Below are 23,969 nucleotides of genomic sequence, written 5' to 3'. Positions count from 1 at the left end.
CATGTATACCTTGATTTTAACACTGTCCATTTTTAGTGTGCACAATTATTGTAAATTTCTTTTCTGCTGTTTTCTTCTGCACTCACCTAATGACCTCTACTCTTGCTTTGATATTTTGCATGTGTAAGTTCCTTCATTAATAGTGGGTGGAAATCTCCAGTATAATCTCTATGGCCAGTAACTAATTTGTAGAGTGTGTGTAGTGTATAGTACTGCTATATCATTGATGTAAAAGGGAAACTACTTCTACTGTTCTAATGTGTCTTTATTGTTTGTGTTAGACTTGAAAGATAATACCAGTTGTATTAGCAGATCCCATGACTTTATTGCATTTTTGACACTGTATTTCGTTTGTCATCTATATGCATACTCTGCAAATCATAGTGAAGTGCTTGACAGAGGGCGCTTAGCATGGTGGTACTACATGTTAAGAGTTCTTTCCTGTTCCAATCACATATGGAGTGCAGGAAGAATGACTACTTAACTGCCTTTGTGCACACTGTAATAGTCTTAATTTTGTCTTCATTGTCCCTATGGGACTGATACTTAGGGACTGAATAATATCGGGATTACATTCGTAATGCTGGGTCTGGAAATTTTATAGTATGGTATTTTTAAGTGTGTAGCATTACATTTCTGAGCATTTAAAGTTTGTTGCCAATCTCTGCACCACTTTGAAACCTTATCAAGCTCTAACTGAACATTTGTGTAGCTTTTATCAGACAGTACTTCATTATAGATAACTGCATCATCTGGGAACAGTATGAGGTAACAATTAACATTTTGTGCAAAGATAATTAATCTGCAAAACGAACAGCAAAAATCCCAGAATACTTTCCTGGGGCACACTTGAAGTTACTTGTACGTCTGTCGATCACTCTCATTCAAGATAACATACTGTGTCCTCCCTGTCAAGAAATCCTTAATCCAGTCACAAATTTTGCTTGATATGGTGTGATACTGAGTCAGCTGCTTTCCAGAAGTCAATAAATACTACATCTGTGTTATTTCCTTTATCCATGGCTTTTAGGATGTTGTTTGAAAAAAAGCAGTAGGAGCTATGTTGGCTGCAAATTCTGCACAAAATCTTACAAGGACCTATCAGGCCTTGGAGTCATGTTTGATTTAGCTGTTCCTCAACATAACTGACACTAATATCATTCATGTCTGCAGTGATGTGAGAAGTAAACTGGGACATACATATATATCTTCCTTAGTAAATGAACATTAGATGATAGAGTCCATACCTCTTCTTTTTCTTTGTGACCCTCAGTTTTATTTCCTGTATCTATCTAGAGTGTCTGGACAGTAACTTCGGTGCAACTGACAGCCTATACATATGATCAGAATTTCTTTGGGGTTTGGAAGAGGTCTTTTTGATACAATCCTATTACAGATAATTATTGCAAGCTTCTTATGTTGCCCTCAGCCAAAGACTTTTCATTCAGCGTGTCTTTATGGCCCCAATTATGCAGTATTTTCTGTTTCATTGAAAGTTTCTCTACAGTAACTGCATACTATGGAACATCCCTACCATAATGAACTGTGCTACTAGGTACGTATCTATCCATTGTATGGTCAACCACATTTTTAAATCTGAGCCACACTACTTCCGCATGCCCCAGCCCAGAGGTAAATGTACTGATTTTCTTTGAGATGTGACGAGACTGCATCTTTATCCAACTTAGTAAATGGGTAAATCTTCTAACTAAATTTAGCTGCACTTTGTACCTTAGTAGTCATTGTTGCTACAACTTTCTCGTGGTTGCTCATACCATTTTCAATATTGACATCCTGAAAGAGGTTAGGTAGGTCTGTTTGTTGCTAAATATATTTCCACCATGAGTGGGCTCCTAAACTATATGTTGTAGGTAGTCATCTCTTCTTTCATTCTATCTTTATTAATAGTGGTAATGGTTTCAAAGGTATTGCTTGTTCCCAGCATTTAAACTTATCGTTTGTCACACCATTGAATATCAGAATTTTATCTGTGCACTTGAATTATGTCACTAGGCTTTCTTCTCAATTCATATTTTCATTTGTTTCTTGTTTTTCTTGTCTGTTCCAAATACTACAATACAGTTCACTAAAAGTCTACAGTATCTTTGTACGGATCGCTGTTGCTACAATATCTAGTTAGTTCCAAAAGTTAATAGTCCTGATAGTCTTGACAATGCTCCTGTATCCACTATACAGTCATGCACTATTATCTATCAAAACATGTGGTGCATCTGAAGTGCTCGGTGATACAAATTTGTGTGTGCTATGGTAGGAATGTGGTGGAAATGCATTCAGTGACAAATATGAAGCGCTCAGTTATACAAGTTTATGTGTGCAATGATGGAAATGTGGCGAAAACTACAAATGTCATCAGCTGGACGAAAACTCTGAAAACAAGTACTCCAAACCGACATTTACCGTAAGTCACATCCCAGTGCAAATCTGTAATGCAACAATCTATGTGACATGATTATAATTATGTATCATTTATATTTTAGGACAACTAATCAGTAAAAAAATGCACCACAAGTTCTAATGAAAGCCGTCTGACGATGAATTGTAATGATTCGAAACCAGTAACAGTACCTTTTGAATAAAGGAACTTGAAGTAAATTTGTGGCATGTTGCTGTCTCACCACCATCAAATAGTATTATATTTCAATGCTAGATGTTACAGAAGTTGAAAGAGCTTCATTTTGAAGGGATTAAAATTAAATGCAATATGGCAGTATTGGTTGGGATATCCCATGAGGTGGATTCAACTGCTGAGCTGGAAGTGGTGTTCTTCATCCCTCATTTTCAATACTATGATCAGAAGTGCAGCATTTTTAGAAGAAATAAAAATTTATCTTGTGACAAGGCAACATCGGCAACATCAAATGAGTGTTATAAATTCATTTTTCTTCCTACTGACTTATGAAGACATGAAATGAAGCAACAGATACCTTATCAGAATTAATGTCTTCTCATTTCACAATGTGAGTAAGGTTAGATAAACTCTCACAAGTATGCCTATAAAATCTAGTGCATTTTGCCATGTTTTTATTAGGTCACTTTCTTGTCTCTCTTTTTGTTCGGTGCAACTTTTGCAGTTAATTTAAACTAACTTCCTGATGGGCTAGACACTTGAAACTATAAAAATAGCTCAGTTTGGATGACAGTGCAGTATTAATTTGTTGTCTTACCTGTCTATTTGGCAGGTGTGAAAAAGATTGCTAATGCCTGACATACAGGTTTCCCAGCACAACTATTGTGTTGTGTGGGTAGTGCCAGAATGTATTTCTGGAGTTATGCACGAGGACGTGGATGACTGAGTGAGAATGGAGAGGAGCAGGTAGACAGATCAAGGTGGGAGGTCTAGATGGACAAGGAGAGGGCTGAGAAGGAGATGGTCAGAAAGAGGGGAAAGGGGAAGATGGACCGAGAAAAGGGAAAGAGGGAGAAACAGATCGAGACTGGTGGAGGAGGATCTAGAGTGTGGGGGGGGGGGGGGGGGATATGGCAGAGAATGAGGTGGTAGGAAGAGACAGACAGAGAGTGGGAGTAAGAGGGTATGGCTGAGGTTGAGGTGGTGGGAACAGACAGACAGGGAGTGTGGGTGGGAGGGGGGGGGGGGAGATGTGTACAATATGTGTGACACAAGTGTACAGTACAAGGACGAAGCCATGGGTAGAAAGCTAGTAATGGAATAGAAATCATATAAAAATTATATAAAATTAATTTTGCTCACTTCTTTATTTTGTAGGAAAATAACAATCAATGATCTATTATTAGTAGATAGGTATAACAGTATTCTATTGCAGATATTATCAGGTGGAAAAAGCACTGCAATAAACAGGAAATATAACACTTCTCTCTTATAATTTCATCAGTATGTTAAAAATCCACTGGAAAGTTTCATACATGCAAGAAAAAAAAACATAAAATAATTATTTAAACTAAAGTAAAATTTTAGTATACCACATTTTTAAATCAGGCTAAGAAGTATAAAATAATTCTCCTAGCCCCATACAGATTTCTAGGACAGGAGAGAACCAGAGGAGGGGATAGGACTATATAAGTGAGCTGGAGGAATACTGGGTTGTACGAGGCTGGAGTTGGGAGCAGGGTAGAGGCAGGTGGGGCACAGGGTATAGTGAAGGTTGGGGTGAAGGGAGTTACAGGAACAAAGGATATGTTGTATGAGGAGTTCTCACTTGTGCAGTTTGGAATTGCTGCTGCTTTTTGGCGGTCATTGAAGAACAGCGCACCATGTTGCCCATGATTATCAGCAACTAGGGGACCCAATTCTCTCTAGGCTGCAGTATGGTGGCTGCCATTCACATGGATAGACAGCTTGTTAATGGTCATTCCCATGTAGAATGCTGCATGAAGTTTCGATTAGCACAATAACCAGCTGTCTGTCCACATGAATGGCCACTACAAAATTGTGGCCAAGAGACAGCCGGACCACCCAGTCGCCGACAATTTGAAGCTACATCAGTTAATTTACATCAGATTTTCATCTTTTATGTACATTGTTCCTTCAACAGATCTCGCTCCTGTTATATCATCTGATGTTGCCAACTCACTCACCACTTTCTCATTTCCATTCCTTTTACAGGAGGTAGATGGCTGAAGATACTTGCGTTCATCTTCTGGGCAGCTAAAATCGCTGAAGTTTTCATCTTCGCTATCACTTTTGGTCAGTAATTCCAACACTTATTTAACAGAACAGATAATTTCGATTGACATGGCAAAAACCCAAATCACTTTGTAATTTATGGCCGGAACTACCTTTCTATCTGTGAACTAATCATACTAAAAACATCGTCTGTTGTACTTTCCCTGATTATCATTCTGATAGAATGATGTCATAATCGTGATGAGTACTATCTGTGTCAAAAGCTAAAGTTCCAACTATGCAGAATAACCTTAAAGTGGCAACAGTAGTAAAAGAATTACCATGTATTACAAAAGTGAACACAAGCATCACCCATCCCTCTTGTGGCACGATGTGCTTAAGATAATTTATCATACCCTTGGGCGTGAAAGGTCTTCAACCAGCAAATACACGTACCAACATTTTTTACTTCAGGGAATGTGATGATTCCGCTAAGGTAGGATGATACATCGAGTGACAGAACACTGCACCTTTCATCGTTGTTTTGATTGGTCTTTAAAGAGCCTCAGCTTTGAACATTATAGAGTACCAACTAGCCTTCCATATTTCACAGTAATGTGCTAAAAGTTAATGGAAACAACAATGAGGAAGTATTTGCTGTTTGTATGTACCCTGGTTTTGTGATCCAACTGTTAACTATTAGCGTACACTTGGTACATTTCCCAACAGCTAACCTAAACACAAGGCAGGTAAAGAGCTCTTAGCTCAATACAAAGGCATATCTCTCTCTCTCTCTCTCTCTCTCTCTCTTATTTTCAAAGCAATCGCGCTGCGCGCGCACACACACACACACACACACACACACACACACACTAACTTCAGTCAAATGACAACTTTATTTGAGGAGTATTATAGTTTGTACAAATTATTAAAGTTACTTTGAATTTATTTCATTCAAGTGGAATAAACTGGAATGCTGTGAAGTCATAAAAGTGTTTTGTGAACAGGTTATCAATAACATAAATTTAGATACAGTTTGTGAAGGTTTGTAAGAAGTGTACTCCTTCATTTCCCACAGTTATGGAATTGATGGGTGAAACCTAACATGACTGTACTTATGGAGATGACCCATGTGAAGGGTGATTGTGGAAGAAACTTAGGTCCACCACTTCATGCCAGAAAATGAAGCTGTCATTACAGAAGTGGATGGAAACAGATGGCTCTGCACAACATAGAGGATGGCTAAGTTGATTTTATCTGCTGGAGAGACTGTGGGCAGTATTTTCTGGGTTGCAAAAGGAATTCCTATGGAAAAGAGGACAGGGTTTATCCCAAAAGTTTCAAGAATAAAATTGTCCAGTTAACCAAAAGGGCTAGAGCAATGAAGTTTTCAAGAGGACTTGTGGTAAACAATCTTGGTTGATGAATACGACTTGGCTCAGTTGCTGTGATAGTGAGGGTCACATTTCATGCATAGTTTACTTTGGAGATGTTAAGATTCAAGACACAGCTGTTAATCGAGCGGTGATAGGCAATAACATTTTGCATTAAACTGAAGGGGGGGGAAAAAAAAATCTGTCTCTGAGATGGTGGGCAAGATCCGGGATTCAGGAAGCCTTTGGGGAAGCCAAGAGTTTGAGTCACAGATGATGATTCAGGAAGACCTAGAAAACTTTGATGGCAGTTGGGGGGGGGGGGGAGAGAGGGGGGGGGGGGGAGTGCAGAAACTTTTGGACAGAGATCAACAACAGAGTGTAAGAATGATAGCAGAGGATTGCAATTTCCTGAAATTGAATGGTTATCACATTTTCAGAATTGTATTAAGGATGGGAAAGCTGTGCACAAAGGTTGTCCCAGAAGTGGTGACCGATGAACATAAGGAAATCCTTCCTGGCAGATTAAAACTGTGTGCCAGGCAGAGACTTGAACTCGGGACCATTCCCTCAAGCGGGCAAGTGCTCTTACCAACTGAGCATCCAAGCACGACTCATGACCCATCCCCACAGCTTCAATTCTGGCAGTACCTCATCTCCTACATTCCAAACTTCACAGAAGAGCTTGGATAGCTCAGTTGGTAGAGCACTTGCCCATGTGAGGCAATGGTCCCAAGTTTGAGTCTGTCCGGCACACAGTTTTAATCTGCCAGGAAGTTTCATATCAGCACATACTCTGCTCCAGAGTGAAAATCTCATTCTAGAATAAAATCTGTGTGCTGAAGTGTCAAGAGTTGTTGGAATGCTGAGAAAGTGGCCCTCATTTCGTGTGTGGGATAGTGACAGGCTTTGAGACATGGATTTTCGAGTACAGTCTTGAATCGTGTGTCGTCGTAGTGAGTAAAAGGCGCTGCATTAAAAAGGTTCCAGGTGACACTTCCAGCAAGCCATTGTGGACTGGGCTAACTGATGGCAGCAATACGTAGATGTGAAAAGAATGTACTTTAAATATTTTTTAGGTTTATTCTTGGGATGTTTGGGGCAGATACTGTGAAAAAATAATTGGCAAAAACTACATAAGTACTTTGGATCTACTTTATGAAAAAAAAAAATTCTGAAGAGGAGGCCTGGCCTCCATATGGAAAAATAATTGTTTCAGAAGGACAATTCACCTTCCCACACTTGATGCATTGGCAATAGAAAAGTTGGGAAGCTTGGAAGTAACAAAATGTTGTAACATCCTTCCTATTCCTATGTAAACGTTTTTAGTCAAGTGAAGATGAGTATATTACAGACATTCTGTGATCACTTTTGAAGGATAATGTCTCTTCACTATTATTATATTGGCCATACTGCATTGACCGAAAAGTGACCTAGATTGAAAACGAAATACTTCTTTGATCCTTCCTGCTAGCCTGAGAGGTGGAGTGCTGCAAATGGACTTCTGTATGTAACCTGGAATCCATCACATTAATATATGGTGTGGTGCTAATCCTTTGTTGGAAAATAGTGACCCTGGCTGTTGATACTGTTCTTATGGGTGTCATTTATCTGTAGTGTGTTGTAAAAAAGAGATTTCCTTTTGCATGTACCCTACATCATACACACATCCTGTATATCTGATAACTAATCCTTATAGTTAAAGGTATCTGCATTTGATAACTGACTGATTCTTTAAAAAATATATCCGTGGTGCAGATGAAGTCTTCTTCCTCTTCCTCCCCACTTCTATTTTTATTTTCACATCAGTATCGGTCATTTGACATTCAGTGCTGAATTAAAGGTTTCATCTAGACTTTGCCTTGCATTGTGGTCTTCAGTGATACAGATATCTGTTACTGCATGTACTTTATATCATCTATTCTACTTCCATTAGCTTAATACCTCTGTCTTTTTAATTAATTAATATATATTTATTTATTTCAGCAGAAAACTTCTTGATCCGTTTGCCACCCATAGCCTGGTTACATTTCTGCCCACCTCCATTTCAGTTTCATCTGCTCTGTTCCCTAATCATTTGTTTGTTTTCATATCTTTTGTAGTAAGATCCAACATGAATTTTTAATGCTCATTGAGCACTTCTGTTTTTGAATTGTCTTTGCATTACAGCCCACTTCTAAAAAAGTCAAGAATGGTAATACACTTAGATTGTTAGACAGGCTTGTATTATCTTTTCACACACATTAGAAGCTCAGTTTTGAAAATACTATTTAGTTTACTAAAAGGACTGCAGGCTGTTTTTACTCTTCTGTTTACTTCATTTGCTGTCCATCCAATACTTGTATTACCTGATTATATTTTTGTATCGGACCATGGCTCGAACCCTGCCTTCAGCAAGCACTCACAGCTTCACCTCTGCCAATGCCTGTCTCCTACTTTCTAAACTTCACAGACATTCTCTGCATACATTGTGAGATTAGCACTCCTGGCAAAAATATTGGTAAAGCCGTTGCCCGCAAAAGGTAAGGCCCTTAGTTCAGGGCCTGGTCTGGCACACAGTTTTAATAATCTGGCAGCAAGTTTCAAAACAGTGCACTCACTACCTCACAGTGAGAGATTCATTCTGTAGTTATATTAACTGCCCTTAATATTCATCAGCCGGTTCTGTGACTGTCTTAATTTGTACTATATTCCTTTCAACGTGTTCTCCTACATATTATAATGTTACTATTGTTGATTTTTTTACCCTATTTCCAAACTTGCTCTAACTTCTTCCATTCATTTGTGAAGTTTATCGCACTAGAGACCTAACGGTGTCATCAGTAAAATGGTGATTTACTATACAATCATCGTGAAAACATATAATCATAGAATTCTTTCTCTATGTTCATTGTTTTCAAAATATTCTGTGAAACGCAAATTCACTCAGCATTTCCCAGTTCTGGTGGATTGATGGCCAGCAAGGTCTTAAAGGCCCTCGCAAGCGATCAAACATGTCTGACAAAGTCGCTTTTATCTAGCCATGGATTTGCCCAGCAAGCCCGTACATGTTCAGACAATGCTTGTCAGATTAACCTCAATTTGAAGCAGACGCTATTCGTGTTCATGTGTATTACGAGAGTAGTGAGAATGGCCACAAATGCGGACGAAGCAGTACTGGCATTGCCAAAGTCAATGTATTTAAAGAAGAAGAAGAAGAAGAAAGCAAGACTCTGGTCCACTGAATGGCTTAAAATGAGATATTTACCCATGAAAATATGCTGAAGGGATATTACTCTCAGAACCCTATGATTACATCAACTTTATTCATATGGACAATGAAGCTTTTTAAAATTTACAAAGTCTCTCCTAAAAGAACAAACTAGTCTGTCAGGTTCACTCTTATCTAGCCACAGATGTGTCAAACAAGCCCGTACACATAGTAAGAAAGCTTGTCAATATAACCTTACTTTTGAAGCAGACACTTTTTGTGTATGCAGTATTTTGGCACTAGTGGGAATGGCTACAAATACAGATAAAGCAATTTAACATTGCCTCTGGTACTGTGTTTGAAGAAGAAGAAAACAAGACGCTGGTCTAGGGGATGGTTTAAAATGAGAAATGTACAACTGGAAATTTGTTAACAGAAATTTTTCATTCAGAAACTGATAACAGCAACATTTTGCAGATTGCAGTGAAATGTTTCAATCACTTGTTTAACGTTACGTCAGTGTCACATTGAAAAAGAAGGCAGAAGTATGCGAAAATTTATTCTCTTCTGCTTTGTCTTCTAATGATGGTTCATTAAAATACATGGGAACATATAGCCCACATCGCCCATGAAAGAGCTGGAGAACTTCAATTTCTTTTATTTCAATTCACTTTGCTTGTCTGTCACTGTATGCATAAAATGTTGATTTTATTCATAACCTCTTCATGCATAATATATGGCTGGGAAAGATATGGTACCACTACCATTTCAGTAATTGTCAGTGCTATTTTGGTTTTTACTTGATCGTAGTTTTCATAGTAGTGGAAACTAACAAACAGTGAGAGAAATTGTAATACAATAGTTTTTCACTAAACATTTGCAGCAAAACATTGGTACAAACAACATCCGCCATCTTGTCAGACTTTCTGTCAATCAAATTTTCTCACTAACACAAGCACGAACTATGCTTGATAAACACACCAATTTGCTTCGTACGCAGTCAAATATTTAGCAAGCATAGTTATATATGACAATTTGTTCGCTTGTTTATGGGAGGCCATAATAGATTGAGTTCTAGACCCCATGCCTTGTTTTAATTGAAACCTTCATTCCTGTATATTAGTTTTTCTGACAAAGTACTTGTTAAGCTCCTTTATTATACTGTTCCAGAAAATTTGTGTTTACATTATGATACTGTTCTTATTGTATTTAATTTTTTAATTATATTCAAGGCAGTGCTCAGTGACGACTGATTTGCTTGGTTGTTTCAGTCGGGTGTGTAGCTAATGTTTCTTGCATCTCTCCTCAACCCTCCTGATAGTGTGACGCCATGTAATACATGACACATTCACATGGAATGCGATACACACCCAGCATTTGGAGACCTAAGTTATCTTTGAAATTACAAAGAAAACTTTTTATCTTACTTGAGCGGTACAAAATATACTGTATGCCATTATTTTGTAGGAGATTACCAGTTTTTCAAGTATTGGACCATCATAAGACAGATAGAAATTATTGGGGTTTCGTCCTTGCTCTCAACCCTGACCTCGTTTTTGTGTAGATTGTGCTGGGCCTGATACAGAACTATCCTGGTACCAGTAAATGGGGTATCACCAGTCGTGTTGAGATTTCACGCAGCAGCATCTGGCATATCCTGCATCCATGTGCTGTAATATATCCAGTTCATGCAGTTACTGGAAAACGACAATTTTGCTCCACGAGTGGCCTTTGTATGGTGGTAATAACAGATGTGCATAACAGATCCCAGTTCCCCAGCCAACATTTTGTTCACTGATGAGGTGACGTTCATGTGGGATGGAGTGTTCAACCACCCACAACACGCATTTGCGGTCTGAAGAGAATCCCAGAGGCTCTTTTAATTTAATGTATGGGCCAATTTCATTGAAGACCACCTCGTCGAGCTGTACTTGTTGCCCCAACATTTGACAGGGCAACCTATCTCATCTTTCTTCAGCAAGTATTGCAGTAGCTATAGGATGACACTTATGTACCCATTGCTGTGTGTTCTGCCATATAGTTTCAGCATAATGGGACACCTCACGGTACAGCCTTGATATGCATCACCACCTGAATGCAACGTATCGTTAACACTGGCTCGGTCGGCGTGGTCTGGTGCACTGACCAGCAAGATCGCCAGACCTCACTTCCTATGGCACTATGTCAAGACAGTGATGTATAACACCCCCCCCCCCCCCCCCCCCCCCCCCAAATGCGTTGTGGCAGCTACTGGGGAAGTCTGGGACATGCCCGGTGTTTTCTAGAACGTCAGATCTTCCATGCACTGGGTATTTGAGGCCTGTGTCACAGTCTGGGGTCATAATTTCAAACACCTTATTTAATGATGATCTTTTCTGTTTCTTTTTCCTATTTCTTGGTTTCTGCTGTACTATGCATGATGAACATGTTTCCTCGCCTTGTTTATGTCCTTTCTTTCTTGTGTGTTTTGTGTCAGTACTGTACCAGGAAAACATTTCCAACTGTGTGCTGCTATGTGATTTTCCATCTTGTATGTGTACTCCATCTGTCCTGAATGTTTGTAAGCACTGTACTGAAACACCCTGTATCATTATACAGGATGTATAAAAAAGAATCACCCCATATAAAAATCATAACTGTTATTTGAGCATGAACAATGTGCTGTTGGAAAGAGCAAACTCTTGATTTTTAAATGGCTCCTGCTAGGTAGTAGCATTGTGCGCCAATTTCAGCTCTAGTAAAAATTGTGTCAGTACAACAGAAAGCCTTTTGTGGTCTACATTTTGCCCAGTACAAATCAGTGATAACTGTCCAGTGTGAGTTTCATACTAGCTGTGGTGTGGTTTGTGTAAAGGTAAATTGCCGGGCTGTCCCTGAGCATCTGACAAAGATGTCAAACGCATCCACCATAGTTTCACAAGGAGTTCACAGAAATCCGTTAACTGTGCAGCTAAACAGCTCAACATGTCCACGGTGTCCATGTGGCATGTGTTGCAGCAACGTTTACACATGAAACCATATAAAATTCAGTTACTGCAAGCTGTTCATGAAGGTGTCAATGTCTGGAGTTCTGTAATTTCGTTCTTGGTAAGATGGAGGATGACAGTTTTCTTCCATGCTTAGTGTTTAGTGACAAGGCAAGATTACATTTAAGTGGAAAAGTGAACCATCATAATGTGAGAATATGGGGGTATGGAACTACCATATGAAGTTGTACAACATGAGAGGGACTCTCCAAAATGTAATGTGTTTTGTGCAATTCCCTGGGAAAAGGTGTATGGTCCATTTTTCTTTGCTGAGAACACTGTTACAGGAAGCATGTATCTCGATATGCTTGAGAACTTTATTTTCCCACAGTTGGAGACTGATTCGAACAAATTCTGGAAGTGCGGGATTTTTTAAATCAAAGGATTACTGAACAATGGGTCGGTCACACTGGACCAAATGATTCAGCCTTGCATTACTGGCCTCGAAGGTCACCGTACGTGACTGTATGTGATTATTTCTTGTGAGGTTTATGAAGGATTCTGTTTATGTGCCTCCATTACCAACAACAATGAATGAACTGAGACTTCGCGTAACAGCAGCTGTGGAAGCTGTAACTCAAGACATGCTCGTTGCAGTGTGGGAACAATTTGAATACCGCATTACATCCCCGGGGGGGGGTTATGAAAAAAAAGCTTTTTTAATTTCCCATTCATCAAAACAAAATTCATTGTATATGTTTATTAGGTTCAGAACTATAGACGTGCCAAATCTGATGATTCTGTTTAATACACCCTGTAATATATTATGAACAAACTGATGGTGTGGCAAGGGGTAGTCAGTTATTATCTGTTGTGGCAAACATATATGTTGAACAGTCGAGGAGAGATAAAAGGAACGTCAACAACACTCCCAACTAAACACTAAACAAATCGGCTGTTGATGAGCAGTGCCTTGAATATAATCATGAAATGAAATACGATGAAACTAGTATTGTGATGCTTAAGCCTGATCTCTTGGATAGAATGATAAAGGAGCCTCTCAAAATAAAGACATCAGAAAACTTAATAAACAGGAACGGAGGTTTCAGTTAAAACAAGGTTGGGGTCCACCACTCAATTTATTTATGTATGCCAGCCATCACATCCACCAGAGCTGGAAAACGCTGAGAGAATTTATGTCTTATGGAATATGAGTGCAGGCTCTGAAAAGCAAAAGACTATCAAAGGGCATCATGAGCATCTAGTATCGAGGTCCACTATAAATAGTGGCACAGGTCCAACAATAGTTCCCTGTCTGGTTCTCACAAGACCTACAATAGTTCCCTGTCTGGTTGTAGCCCAAGCAGCAGGTACTTGTAACAGCACAACTTGCAGTACCCGAAGGAAGGGGCTGGAAGCAAACCATCAATCAATCACACCAAGAAAATGTGAGTGGTTGTACATACATTATTACATGACCTTGCCAAGGGCTTCAGGTGGCCAGAAAAAAAGTTCTGCTTCAAAAGCTAAAATATTTTAGCCTTAGTGACCCCCTCTTGCATGGACAGGGACCTGCCTTCATAGAAAAAAGTAGAGGGTAACATTGACAAACTGCACCACAGCAGGAAAACTGAACTAAAAACACGAGGGTATATAAAAATGTGGGGCGTCGCAGTGTTTGCTATTGGGCATCATTATATGACTAACCTATGTAAATTGACTTCAGAAGACTCTATAAACAGCAATGATGTCTCATTGTGCTTAGTTGAAGAACAACATGCCAACTTATTTTACATATTTGGAATAAGAATAGTTTGTAAAGTACACAGACATGTTACACAGGCTTCTTCAAACATTATAGAATTCTCACACCTACTTTGCAGTCCATTATCCCCTTAAATGCAATAATGTAATGAAAGTTGCTACTCACCATATAGCAGAGATGCTGAGCCACAGGAAGGTACAACAAGAAGACTGTCAAAAGGGCATTTGTCAAAAATAGACGAAAAACACACACACATGACCATAGTCTCTGGCAGCTGGAGCCAACTGCCTGAGACCATGATCATCTGTGTGTAGTGTGTGTGTGTGTGTGTGTGTGTGTGTGTGTGTGTGTGTGTGTGTGTGTGTGTGTGTGTGCGTGTGTGACATTCCTTTTGTTGTGTCCTTCTGCGATTCAGTATCTCCACTCTCCACTATACAGTGAGTAGCAACTATCCTTTTCATAGTATTGTTACATTCCATCCTGGATTTTCCATTGTTTGATTTTCCCTTAATCGTGTTTTTTATGGGAAAATTTCTGATCCAGATGAAATGTTATTTACAAAACTACAATACAGGGCACAAGTGATTTCTGTGTGAACTTTCCTTTCTTGTCTAGAGTTCGTGCTTTATTCTGGAGCAAAGATCTTCAGCAAGGTACAGTCTGACATAAACCAAGAAATTGAGAACTGCTATAAAATAAAAATGAAATTAAAAGCATCCTTTATGAGCCTAGTCTCAATTTATTTTTTTTTATTTTATTTTTTATTTATTTTTTTATTCTAGATCCAAGGACTGAGAATTCGTGTTAGCTAACCAAGAAATTGTAATACTTATTTTAAACAGCCATCTGTTCTTTTGACACTTTGGTAACAACTGTTTAGTGACAGTTGTCAGTGTGGTAATGTAGATATTAAGTTGGCAACAGAAAATGCAGCAGTCGTTTAATATAAAGCAACAACCTTTCGTCCAAAGAAGTGGCTTTCCTATTAATTTTGCTAGGTTATATTTACCTTTTGTGAGCATAGCTTATCAGTTCAACAATAATTATTAGTGATACTTCTATAATCTGTTTGACGTTGTTAACAGACATTTTGACCTGTTTTAATATTCCTGAAAGTTCTCTTTTGTGGTGTGATTCATGTTCCATGATGAGTGTATGGCTATTTTTAAAGCACCTTTGGTACAACCATGTCTTATACACTGCCTGGGATTTCAGCTAATCTAGAAAGGGAACTGTTAACAATTCAGTATCTTCAAAACTTTGAGATTCAGTCTGCTATGTGAGATAAAAAAAGAGATGTTAAGTCACTGAGTGCAACGAAGTCAAGATGCTGAGGGGAAATAGACATGCTTGAAAAGTTCTCAGAGTCTGAGGAGTGCGGATGGTGAGATATTGGCATGTTTGTAATGAAGTGAGACAATTTCAGATGTCATCTTTCTATATCATATGTTCTGAATGAGATAAGTTTAAAAAATACTCAAATTTACACGTCATTTGTTGATTTTTTGCGCAATGAAACTTAGCAAAAGCAAACCACTATTCCTGTGGACTACTATTTCAACTCCTCATTGAAACCCATGCTTCATCATCCATCAAGCAATGAGGAGAAGAAAGAAAACAATGTCCACATCTACGTTGTCAGAAATTCCTGTGTATCAGCAGTGTTTATTTTTACAGTCAGCTACTCCACCAGTACAATAGTATGGGGACACTATACAGGGGGTCCCAGGAGAAGTGGTCAGTATTCAGTGAAAAGACAGGAACAGTCATTCGTAGCACAGAAGTCTAGTAAACAGGGGCTCTAAAATGCATATCTTCATCCTTGATACTTTGAAATAGGCCAACTTCTGCAGGAGGAATTAGGACCAGAATACCAGGTCACAAATTTTTTTCAAACCAAGTGCTAGTCTGGATCAGATGACAGAGGATTTAGATTCACTCTGTAAAGGATTTACCAGGGAAGACACCGTGGTTATTGTGGGAGGGCCAGGGAACAATATTGACAGAGATCCTGGGTACAGTATAGAGTGTGACCTGGTAAAGATTGCGTCGGCATCGAGACACACCAATGTTGAATTTGTATCTGTCCTGAGACGCCATGACCGGCCTCATTTGAACTCTTCTGTTGGGAGAGTTAATTTGGAGTTGGAACGGCTGCTTGGGTCGGGTGCAGGGGCTCATATTGGTGTGGTTCCTGTTGATTCTCTCAGTAGGTGGGACTATACCAGGCACGGCCTACATCTCAACAGGAAAGGGAAGGGTAAACTGGCTGCGGTAATAGCAGGAAATTTAAAGGGGGGAGGCACTGCCATGAATGGTAAAATATCAGTGGTTACAGGTGTTGGAACAGCACCTTTATAGATAAGACAGAAAGATGTCAAGTTCTACGAGAGGTCAAGATTGAAACAAATCTTCAGTTTAGGAAAGAAATTAAACAGCACAATTCTAGCACATTGGATCACCAATCACAGCTGTCAATTATAAATTTTCGCCAATCACCAGAAATTTTATCTCCACCAAGTTGTATCTCAGTGCTGGGTAATTGCATCGATGAATTAGTCACCCAACCCAGTTGACATAATCTGCCTCTCTTAACACCATGTGACCACTGGTATAGGAACTAGGCCTAAGCACAATGAGAAACTCAGACAGGAGAGTACTGCAAATGTTAGAATAAGGAAAGGTTCTCATAAAAGTATAATTAAAAATAATGTAAATATATTTCATCAAAATATTGGGAGTTTAAAGAATAAAATAGATGAGCTTCTGGTTTGTTTAGAAGATTTAGAAGCTGAGGATGAAGTAGATATACTATGCCTGTCTGAGCATCACATTGTTACTGATATGGATTAGGTAACTGTAAGTGGATATAAGCTCTCTGCACATGTAATTAGAGAAAATATGGAGAAAGGAGGCGTTGCCATATATGGTCAAAAGTTATCATTGTGCAGAAAGTATAGAAACAAAAAAGTTTTGTATAGAGAAACATATAGAAGCATGTGCCTGTGAGCTTAAATTAAATAAAGGCACATTTATAATTGTAACTGTATATAGGTCCCCATCAGGAAATTTTCATCTATTTCTGAAAAACTTGGACTCCTTGTTGTGCTACCTGTCAGACAGGGGGAAGCAAATTATTATTTGTGGGGACTTCAATGTAGATTCTCTGAAAGAGGGTAATAGGAAAAATGACCTTGAAGCATTACTTGGTTCTTTCAATTTGACACCCGTTATTGATTTTCCTACTCAGGTGGTAAAGGATAGCAGCTCACTGATAGATAACTTCTTTATAGACCAAGATAAATTTAACCAGATAAATGCTCAGCCTGGATCATGGTGCACAGCTAGTTACAATATATGACATAGCTCCATTCAGCAGTATTAAAATGTCCTCCAAAGTAGTACGTTCAGTCAACAATTTAACAATTGCAAATTTCAGGGAAAGCCTACAGCAGTTAGACTGGGATGAGGTGTACCATGAACCTGATGCCAATTTAAAATATAATTTATTTCATGACACTTTTGTAAATGCATTTGAAAGCTGCTTCCCCAAGAAAATAGTTAAATATACTCGTAAGAAACCATATAACAAACCATGGCTTACTAAGGGTATAAAAATATCTTGTAACCGGAAAAGGGAAATGTATCTGACAGCAAGAAAGAGTAGTGATCCAGAAACTATCAAACGTTATAAAAACTACTGTGCTATATGAAGAAAAGTTATTAAAAAATCCAGAAGTGTGTGTATCATGTCTGAAATCAGCAACTCTGATAATAAAATTAAAACAATTTGGAATATTATTAAAAGAGAAGCAGGTCAACCAAGAGCACAGGAAGACAGTATTACCATCAAATTGAATGAAAACTTTACGAACAAAAAGTTAGAAGTTGAAAACATTTTTAATAATCATTTTCTAAATGTTGTGGATATAGTAGGATCCAGGTGTTCATTAGAAGATGCTAGGCTGTTAATGGAAGAGGCCATACCTATACAATTTGATACAATTGAAATCTCACCCACTTCTCCCTCTGAAATTAGGAAAATAATAAACTTGCTTAAAAGCAAAAACTCACATGGAATTGATAGCATTTCCAGCAAAATACTAAAAGCTTGTTCTCAGCAGGTAAGTAAGATTCTCAGCCACCTGTGTAATAGCTCTCTGGAACAGGGCATTTTCCCTGATAGACTGAAATATGCTATTGTTATACCTTTGCATAAAAAAGGGGATAGATCTGATGTCAACAATTGCCTTCCAATCTCCCTCCTAACAGCTTTATCCAAAATTTTTAAGAAAGTAATGTATTCAAGAGTAGCTTCACAAATCTGTAAAAATGAAGTACTAACAAAATGTCAGTTTGGTTTCCAGAAAGGTTTTTCAACAGAAAATGTGATATATGCTTTCACCAATCAAATTTTGAATGATCTGAATAACTGAACACCACCCATTGGGATTTTTTGTGATCTCTCAAAGGCTTTTGATTGTGTAAATCATGAAATTCTGCTAGACAAGCTCAAGTATTGTGGCATGAGTGGGACAGTGCACAAATGGTTTAATTCGTACCTAACTGGAAGAGTGTAGAAAGTTGAAATAAGCAGTTCTCATAATATGCAAAGATCAGCACATTCCTCAAACTGGGGAACTATCAAGAATGCGGTTCCACAAGGGTCGGTCTTGGGTCCTTTGTTGTTCTTAATATATATTAATGACTTGCCATTCTATATTCATGAAGAGGCAAAGTTAGTTCTCTTTGCTGATGATACAAGTATATTAATCACACCTGACAAACAAGAATTAACTGATGAAATTGTCAATAATGTCTTTCAGAAAATTACTAAGTGGTTCCTTGTAAACGGACTCTCACTGAATTTTGGCAAGACACAGTACATACAGTTCCGTACAGTAAATGGTTGTTGTTGTTGTTGTGGCCTTCAGTCCTGAGACTGGTTTGATGCAGCTCTCCATGCTACTCTATCCTGTGCAAGCTTCTTCATCTCCCAGTACCTACTGCAACCTACATCCTTCTGAATCTGCTTAGTGTATTGATCTCTTGGTCTCCCCCTATGATTTTTACCCTCCACGCTGCCCTCCAATACTAAATTGGTGATCCCTTGATGCCTCAGAACATGTCCAACCAACCGATCCCTTCTTCTGGTCAAGTTGTGCCACAAACTTCTCTTCTCCCCAATCCTATTCAATACTTCCTCATTAGTTATGTGATCTACCCATCTAATCTTCAGCATTCTCCTGTAGCACCACATTTCAAAAGCTTCTATTCTCTTCTTGTCCAAACTATTTACCGTCCATGTTTCACTTCCATACATGGCTACACTCCATACGAATACTTTCAGAAACGACTTCCTGACACTTAAATCTATACTCGATGTTAACAAATTTCTCTTCTTCAGAAACGCTTTCCTTGCCATTGCCAGTCTACATTTTATATCCTCTCTACTTCGTCCATCATCAGTTATTTTGCTCCCCAAATAGCAAAACTCCTTTACTACTTTAAGTGTCTCATTTCCTAATCTAATACCCTCAGCATCACCCGACTTAACTCGACTACATTCCATTATCCTCGTATTGCTTTTGTTGATGTTAATCTTATATCCTCCCTTCAAGACACCATCCATTCCGTTCAACTGCTCTTCCAAGTCCTTTGCTGTCTCTGACAGAATTACAATGTCATCGGCGAACCTCAAAGCTTTATTTCTTCTCCATGGATTTTAATACCAACTCCAAATTTTTCTTTTGTTTCCTTTACTGCTTGCTCAATAGAGAGATTGAATAACATCGGGGAGAGGCTACAACCCTGTCTTACTCCCTTCCCAACCACTGCTTCCCTTTCATGTCCCTCAACTCTTATAACTGCCATCTGGTTTCTGTACAAGTTGTAAATAGCCTTTCGCTCCCTGTATTTTACGCCTGCCACCTTTAGAATTTGAAAGAGAGTATTCCAGTCAACATTGTCAAAAGCTTTCTCTAAGTCTACAAATGCTAGAAACGTAGGTTTGCCTTTCCTTAATCTTTCTTCTAAGATAAGTCGTAAGGTCAGTATTGCCTCACATGTTCCAGTATTTCTACGGAATCCAAACTGATGTTCCCCCGAGGTCGGCTTCTACTAGTTTTTCCATTTGTCTGTAAAGAATTCGTGTTAGTACTTTGCAGCTGCGGCTTATTAAACTGATTGTTCGGTAATTTTCACATCTGTCAACACCTGCTTTCTTTGGGATTGGAATTATTATATTCTTCTTGAAGTCTGAGGGTATTTCGCCTGTTCCATACATCTTGCTCACCAGATGGTAGAGTTTTGTCAGGACTGGCTCTCCCAAGGCCGTCAGTAGTTCCAATGGAATGTTGTCTGCTCTGGGGGCCTTGTTTCGACTCAGGTCCTTCAGTGCTCTGTCAAACTCTTCACGCAGTATCGTATCTCCCATTTCATCTTCATCTACATCCTCTTCCATTTCCATAATATTGTCCTCAAGTGCATCGCCCTTGTATAGACCCTCTATATACTCCTTCCACCTTTCTGCTTTCCCTTCTTTGCTTAGAACTGGGTTTCCATCTGAGCTCTTGATGTTCATACATGTGGTTCTCTTATCTCTAAAGGTCTCTTTAATTTTCCTGTAGGCAGTATTTATCTTACCCCTAGTGAGATAAGCCTCTACATCCTTACATTTGTCCTCTAGCCATCCCTGCTTAGCCATTTTGCACTTCCTGTCGATCTCATTTTTGAGACGTTTGTATTCCTTTTTGCCTTCTTCATTTACTGCATTTTTATATTTTCTCCTTTCATCAATTAAATTCAATATTTCTTCTGTTACCCAAGGATTTCTACTAACCCTCTTCTTTTTACCTACTTGATCGTCTGCTGCCTTCACTACTTCATCCCTCAGAGCTATTCATTCTTCTTCTACTGTATTTCTTTCCCCCATTCCTTTCAATTGTTCCCTTATGCTCTCCCTGAAACTCTGTACAACCTCTGGTTCTTTCAGTTTATCCAGGTCCCATCTCCTTAAATTCCCAACTTTTTGCAGTTTCTTCAGTTTTAATCTACAGGTCATAACCAATAGATTGTGGTCAGAGTCCACATCTGCCCCTGGAAATGTCTTACAATTTAAAACCTGGTTCCTAAATCTCTGTCTTACCATTATATAATCTATCTGATACCTTTTAGTATCTCCAGGGTTCTTCCATGTATACAACCTTCTATCATGATTCTTAAACCAAGTGTTAGCTATGATTAAGTTGTGCTCTGTGCAAAATTCTATCAGGCGGCTTCCTCTTTCATTTCTTAGCCACAATCCATATTCACCTACTACGTTTCCTTCTCTCCCTTTTCCTACACTCGAATTCCAGTCACCCATGACTATTAAATTTTCGTCTCCCTTCACTATCTGAATAATTTCTTTTATTTCATCATACATTTCTTCAATTTCTTCGTCATCTGCAGAGCTAGTTGGCATATAAACTTGTACTACTGTAGTAGGTGTGGGCTTCGTATCTATCTTGGCCACAATAATGCATTCACTATGCTGTTTGTAGTAGCTTACCCGCATTCCTATTTTCCTATTCATTATTAAACCTACTCCTGCATTACCCCTGTTTGACTTTGTGTTTATAACCCTGTAGTCACCTGACCAGAAGTCTTGTTCCTCCTGCCACCGAACTTCACTAATTCCCACTATATCTAACTTTAACCTATCCATTTCCCTTTTTAAATTTTCTAACCTACCTGCCCGATTAAGGGATCTGACATTCCACGCTCCGATCCGTAGAACGCCAGTTTTCTTTCTCCTGATAACGACATCCTCTTGAGTAGTCCCCGCCCGGAGATCCGAATGGGGGACTATTTTACCTCCGGAATATTTTACCCAAGAGGATGCCATCATCATTTAATCATACAGTAAAGCTGCATGCCCTCGGGAAAAATTACGGCGGTAGTTTCCCCTTGCTTTCAGCCGTTCGCAGTACCAGCACAGCAAGGCCGTTTTGGTTATTGTTACAAGGCCAGATCAGTCAATCATCCAGACTGTTGCCCTTGCAACTACTGAAGAGGCTGCTGCCCCTCTTCAGGAACCACACGTTTGTCTGGCCTCTCAACAGATACCCCTCCGTTATGGTTGTACCTACGGTACGGCTATCTGTATCGCTGAGGCACGCAAGCCTCCCCACCAACGGCAAGGTCCATGGTTCATGGGGGGGGGGGGGGGGGGGACAGTAAATGGTATGACGCCATTAATAAATATAGACCTTAATCAGAAGCATATAGCTAAGGTAGAACATTCAAAATTTTTAGGTGTGTCCATTGATGAGAGATTAAATTGGAAGAAACACATTGATGATCTGCTGAAACATTTGAGTTCAGCTACTTATGCAATAAGGGTCATTGCAAATTTTGGTGATAAACATCTTAGTAAATTAGCTTACTACGCCTATTTTCCTCATTGCTTGCATATGGCATCATATTTTGGGGTAATTCATCACTGAGGAGTAAAGTATTTATTGCACAAAAGCATGTAATCAGAATAATAGCTGGAGTCCACCCAAGATCATCCTGCAGACATTTATTTAAGGATCTAGGGATATTCACAGTAGCTTCTCAGTATATGTACTCTTTTATGAAATTTGTTATTAACAACCAAACCCAATTCAAAAGTAATAGCAGTGTGCATAACTACAATACTAGGAGAAAGGATGACCTTCACTATTCAAGATTAAATCTAACTTTGGCACAGAAAGGGGTGAATTATACTGCCACTAAAGTCTTTGGTCACTTACCAAATAGTATCAAAAGTCTGACAGATAACCAACAAGTGTTTAAGAAGAAATTAAAAGAATTTCTGAATGACAACTCCTTCTACTCCATAGAGGAATTTTTAGATATAAATTAAGGAAAAAAATTAAAAAAATAAATAATAAAAATAAAAAAAACAAAAAAAGAAAATAAAAAAATTGTTATATTAACTTAATTATGTTGTTAAATTAACTTAATTATGTCATGTACTGGAAAATTTGACTCGTTCCACATCATTACGAAATATCGTATTCATGATCCGTGGAACTAGTATTAATCTAATCTAATCTAACCTAATCTAATCTAATCTAAAGGTCTCTTCTAGTGCATGATTTTCGTTTTTTGAGAGGTGGCAGTGTGGGCCAACACAAGAAAAAGACTCTTTTAACATGGGCTGTAAAGTATATACCTTTAGAGTTGTGGGAACTTTATTAGATACTGTGAAACACATTTCTTCTGCCGAACAATGGCTCATAACTATTAAGGATGCATTTCAGAGTCCATGTTTACTAGACTGTATTGCTTCGAATAATTGTTCCTGTCTTATCCACAAGTATTGACCATTCCTCCTGGGACACCTTGTGTTACTTGCATGTGGTAATATATATGTGGTAATTGTGAATATATATCTCTAAAAACACAGATGATGTGACTTACCGAACGAAAGTGCTGGCAGGTCGATAGACACACAATCAAACACAAACATACACACAAAATTCAAGCTTTCGCAACAAACTGTTGCCTCATCAGGAAAGAGGGAAAGACGAAAGGATGTGGGTTTTAAGGGAGAGGGTAAGGAGTCATTCCAATCCCGGGAGCGGAAAGACTTACCTTAGGGGGAAAAAAGGACAGGTATACACTCGCGCACACAAAGGAGTCATTCCAATCCCGGGAGCGGAAAGACTTACCTTAGGGGGAAAAAAGGACAGGTATACACTTGCGCACACATACATATATCCATCCACACATATACAGACACAAGCAGACATCTGCTTGTACAGACACAAGCAGACATCTGCTTGTGTCTGTATATGTGTGGATGGATATGTGTGTGTGTGCGAGTGTATACCCGTCCTTTTTTCCCCCTAAGGTAAGTCTTTCCGCTCCTGGGATTGGAATGACTCCTTACCCTCTCCCTTAAAACCCACATCCTTTCGTCTTTCCCTCTTTCCTGATGAGGCAACAGTTTGTTGCGAAAGCTTGAATTTTGTGTGTGTGTGTTTGTGTTTGTTTGTGTGTCTATTGACCTGCCAGCGCTTTCATTTGGTAAGTCACA

General features: G+C 38.9%; 1 protein-coding gene across 5 annotated transcripts in view; it reads left to right on the top strand.

Annotated features, from left to right (window-relative positions):
- LOC124774945 ((E3-independent) E2 ubiquitin-conjugating enzyme UBE2O) overlaps positions 1 to 23,969 on the top strand; it is a 230,923-nt gene that overhangs the window by 91,809 nt on the left and 115,145 nt on the right. For 2 of the 5 annotated variants that reach the window (XM_047249649.1, XM_047249652.1), the window contains one exon: positions 4,604 to 4,684. The exons of the other annotated variants lie outside the window; for them this stretch is intronic. In XM_047249649.1, coding sequence (XP_047105605.1) covers positions 4,604 to 4,684 — 81 coding nt within the window. The remainder of the gene's footprint in view (positions 1 to 4,603; positions 4,685 to 23,969) is intronic. 5 annotated transcript variants of the gene reach the window in all.

The sequence above is a fragment of the Schistocerca piceifrons genome, chromosome 2 (genome assembly GCF_021461385.2).
Source record: "Schistocerca piceifrons isolate TAMUIC-IGC-003096 chromosome 2, iqSchPice1.1, whole genome shotgun sequence".
Taxonomy (NCBI): Eukaryota; Metazoa; Arthropoda; class Insecta; order Orthoptera; family Acrididae; genus Schistocerca; species Schistocerca piceifrons.
The sequence above is the reverse complement of the archived record's forward strand: the minus strand, read 5'-3'. Positions and strand labels throughout refer to the sequence as shown.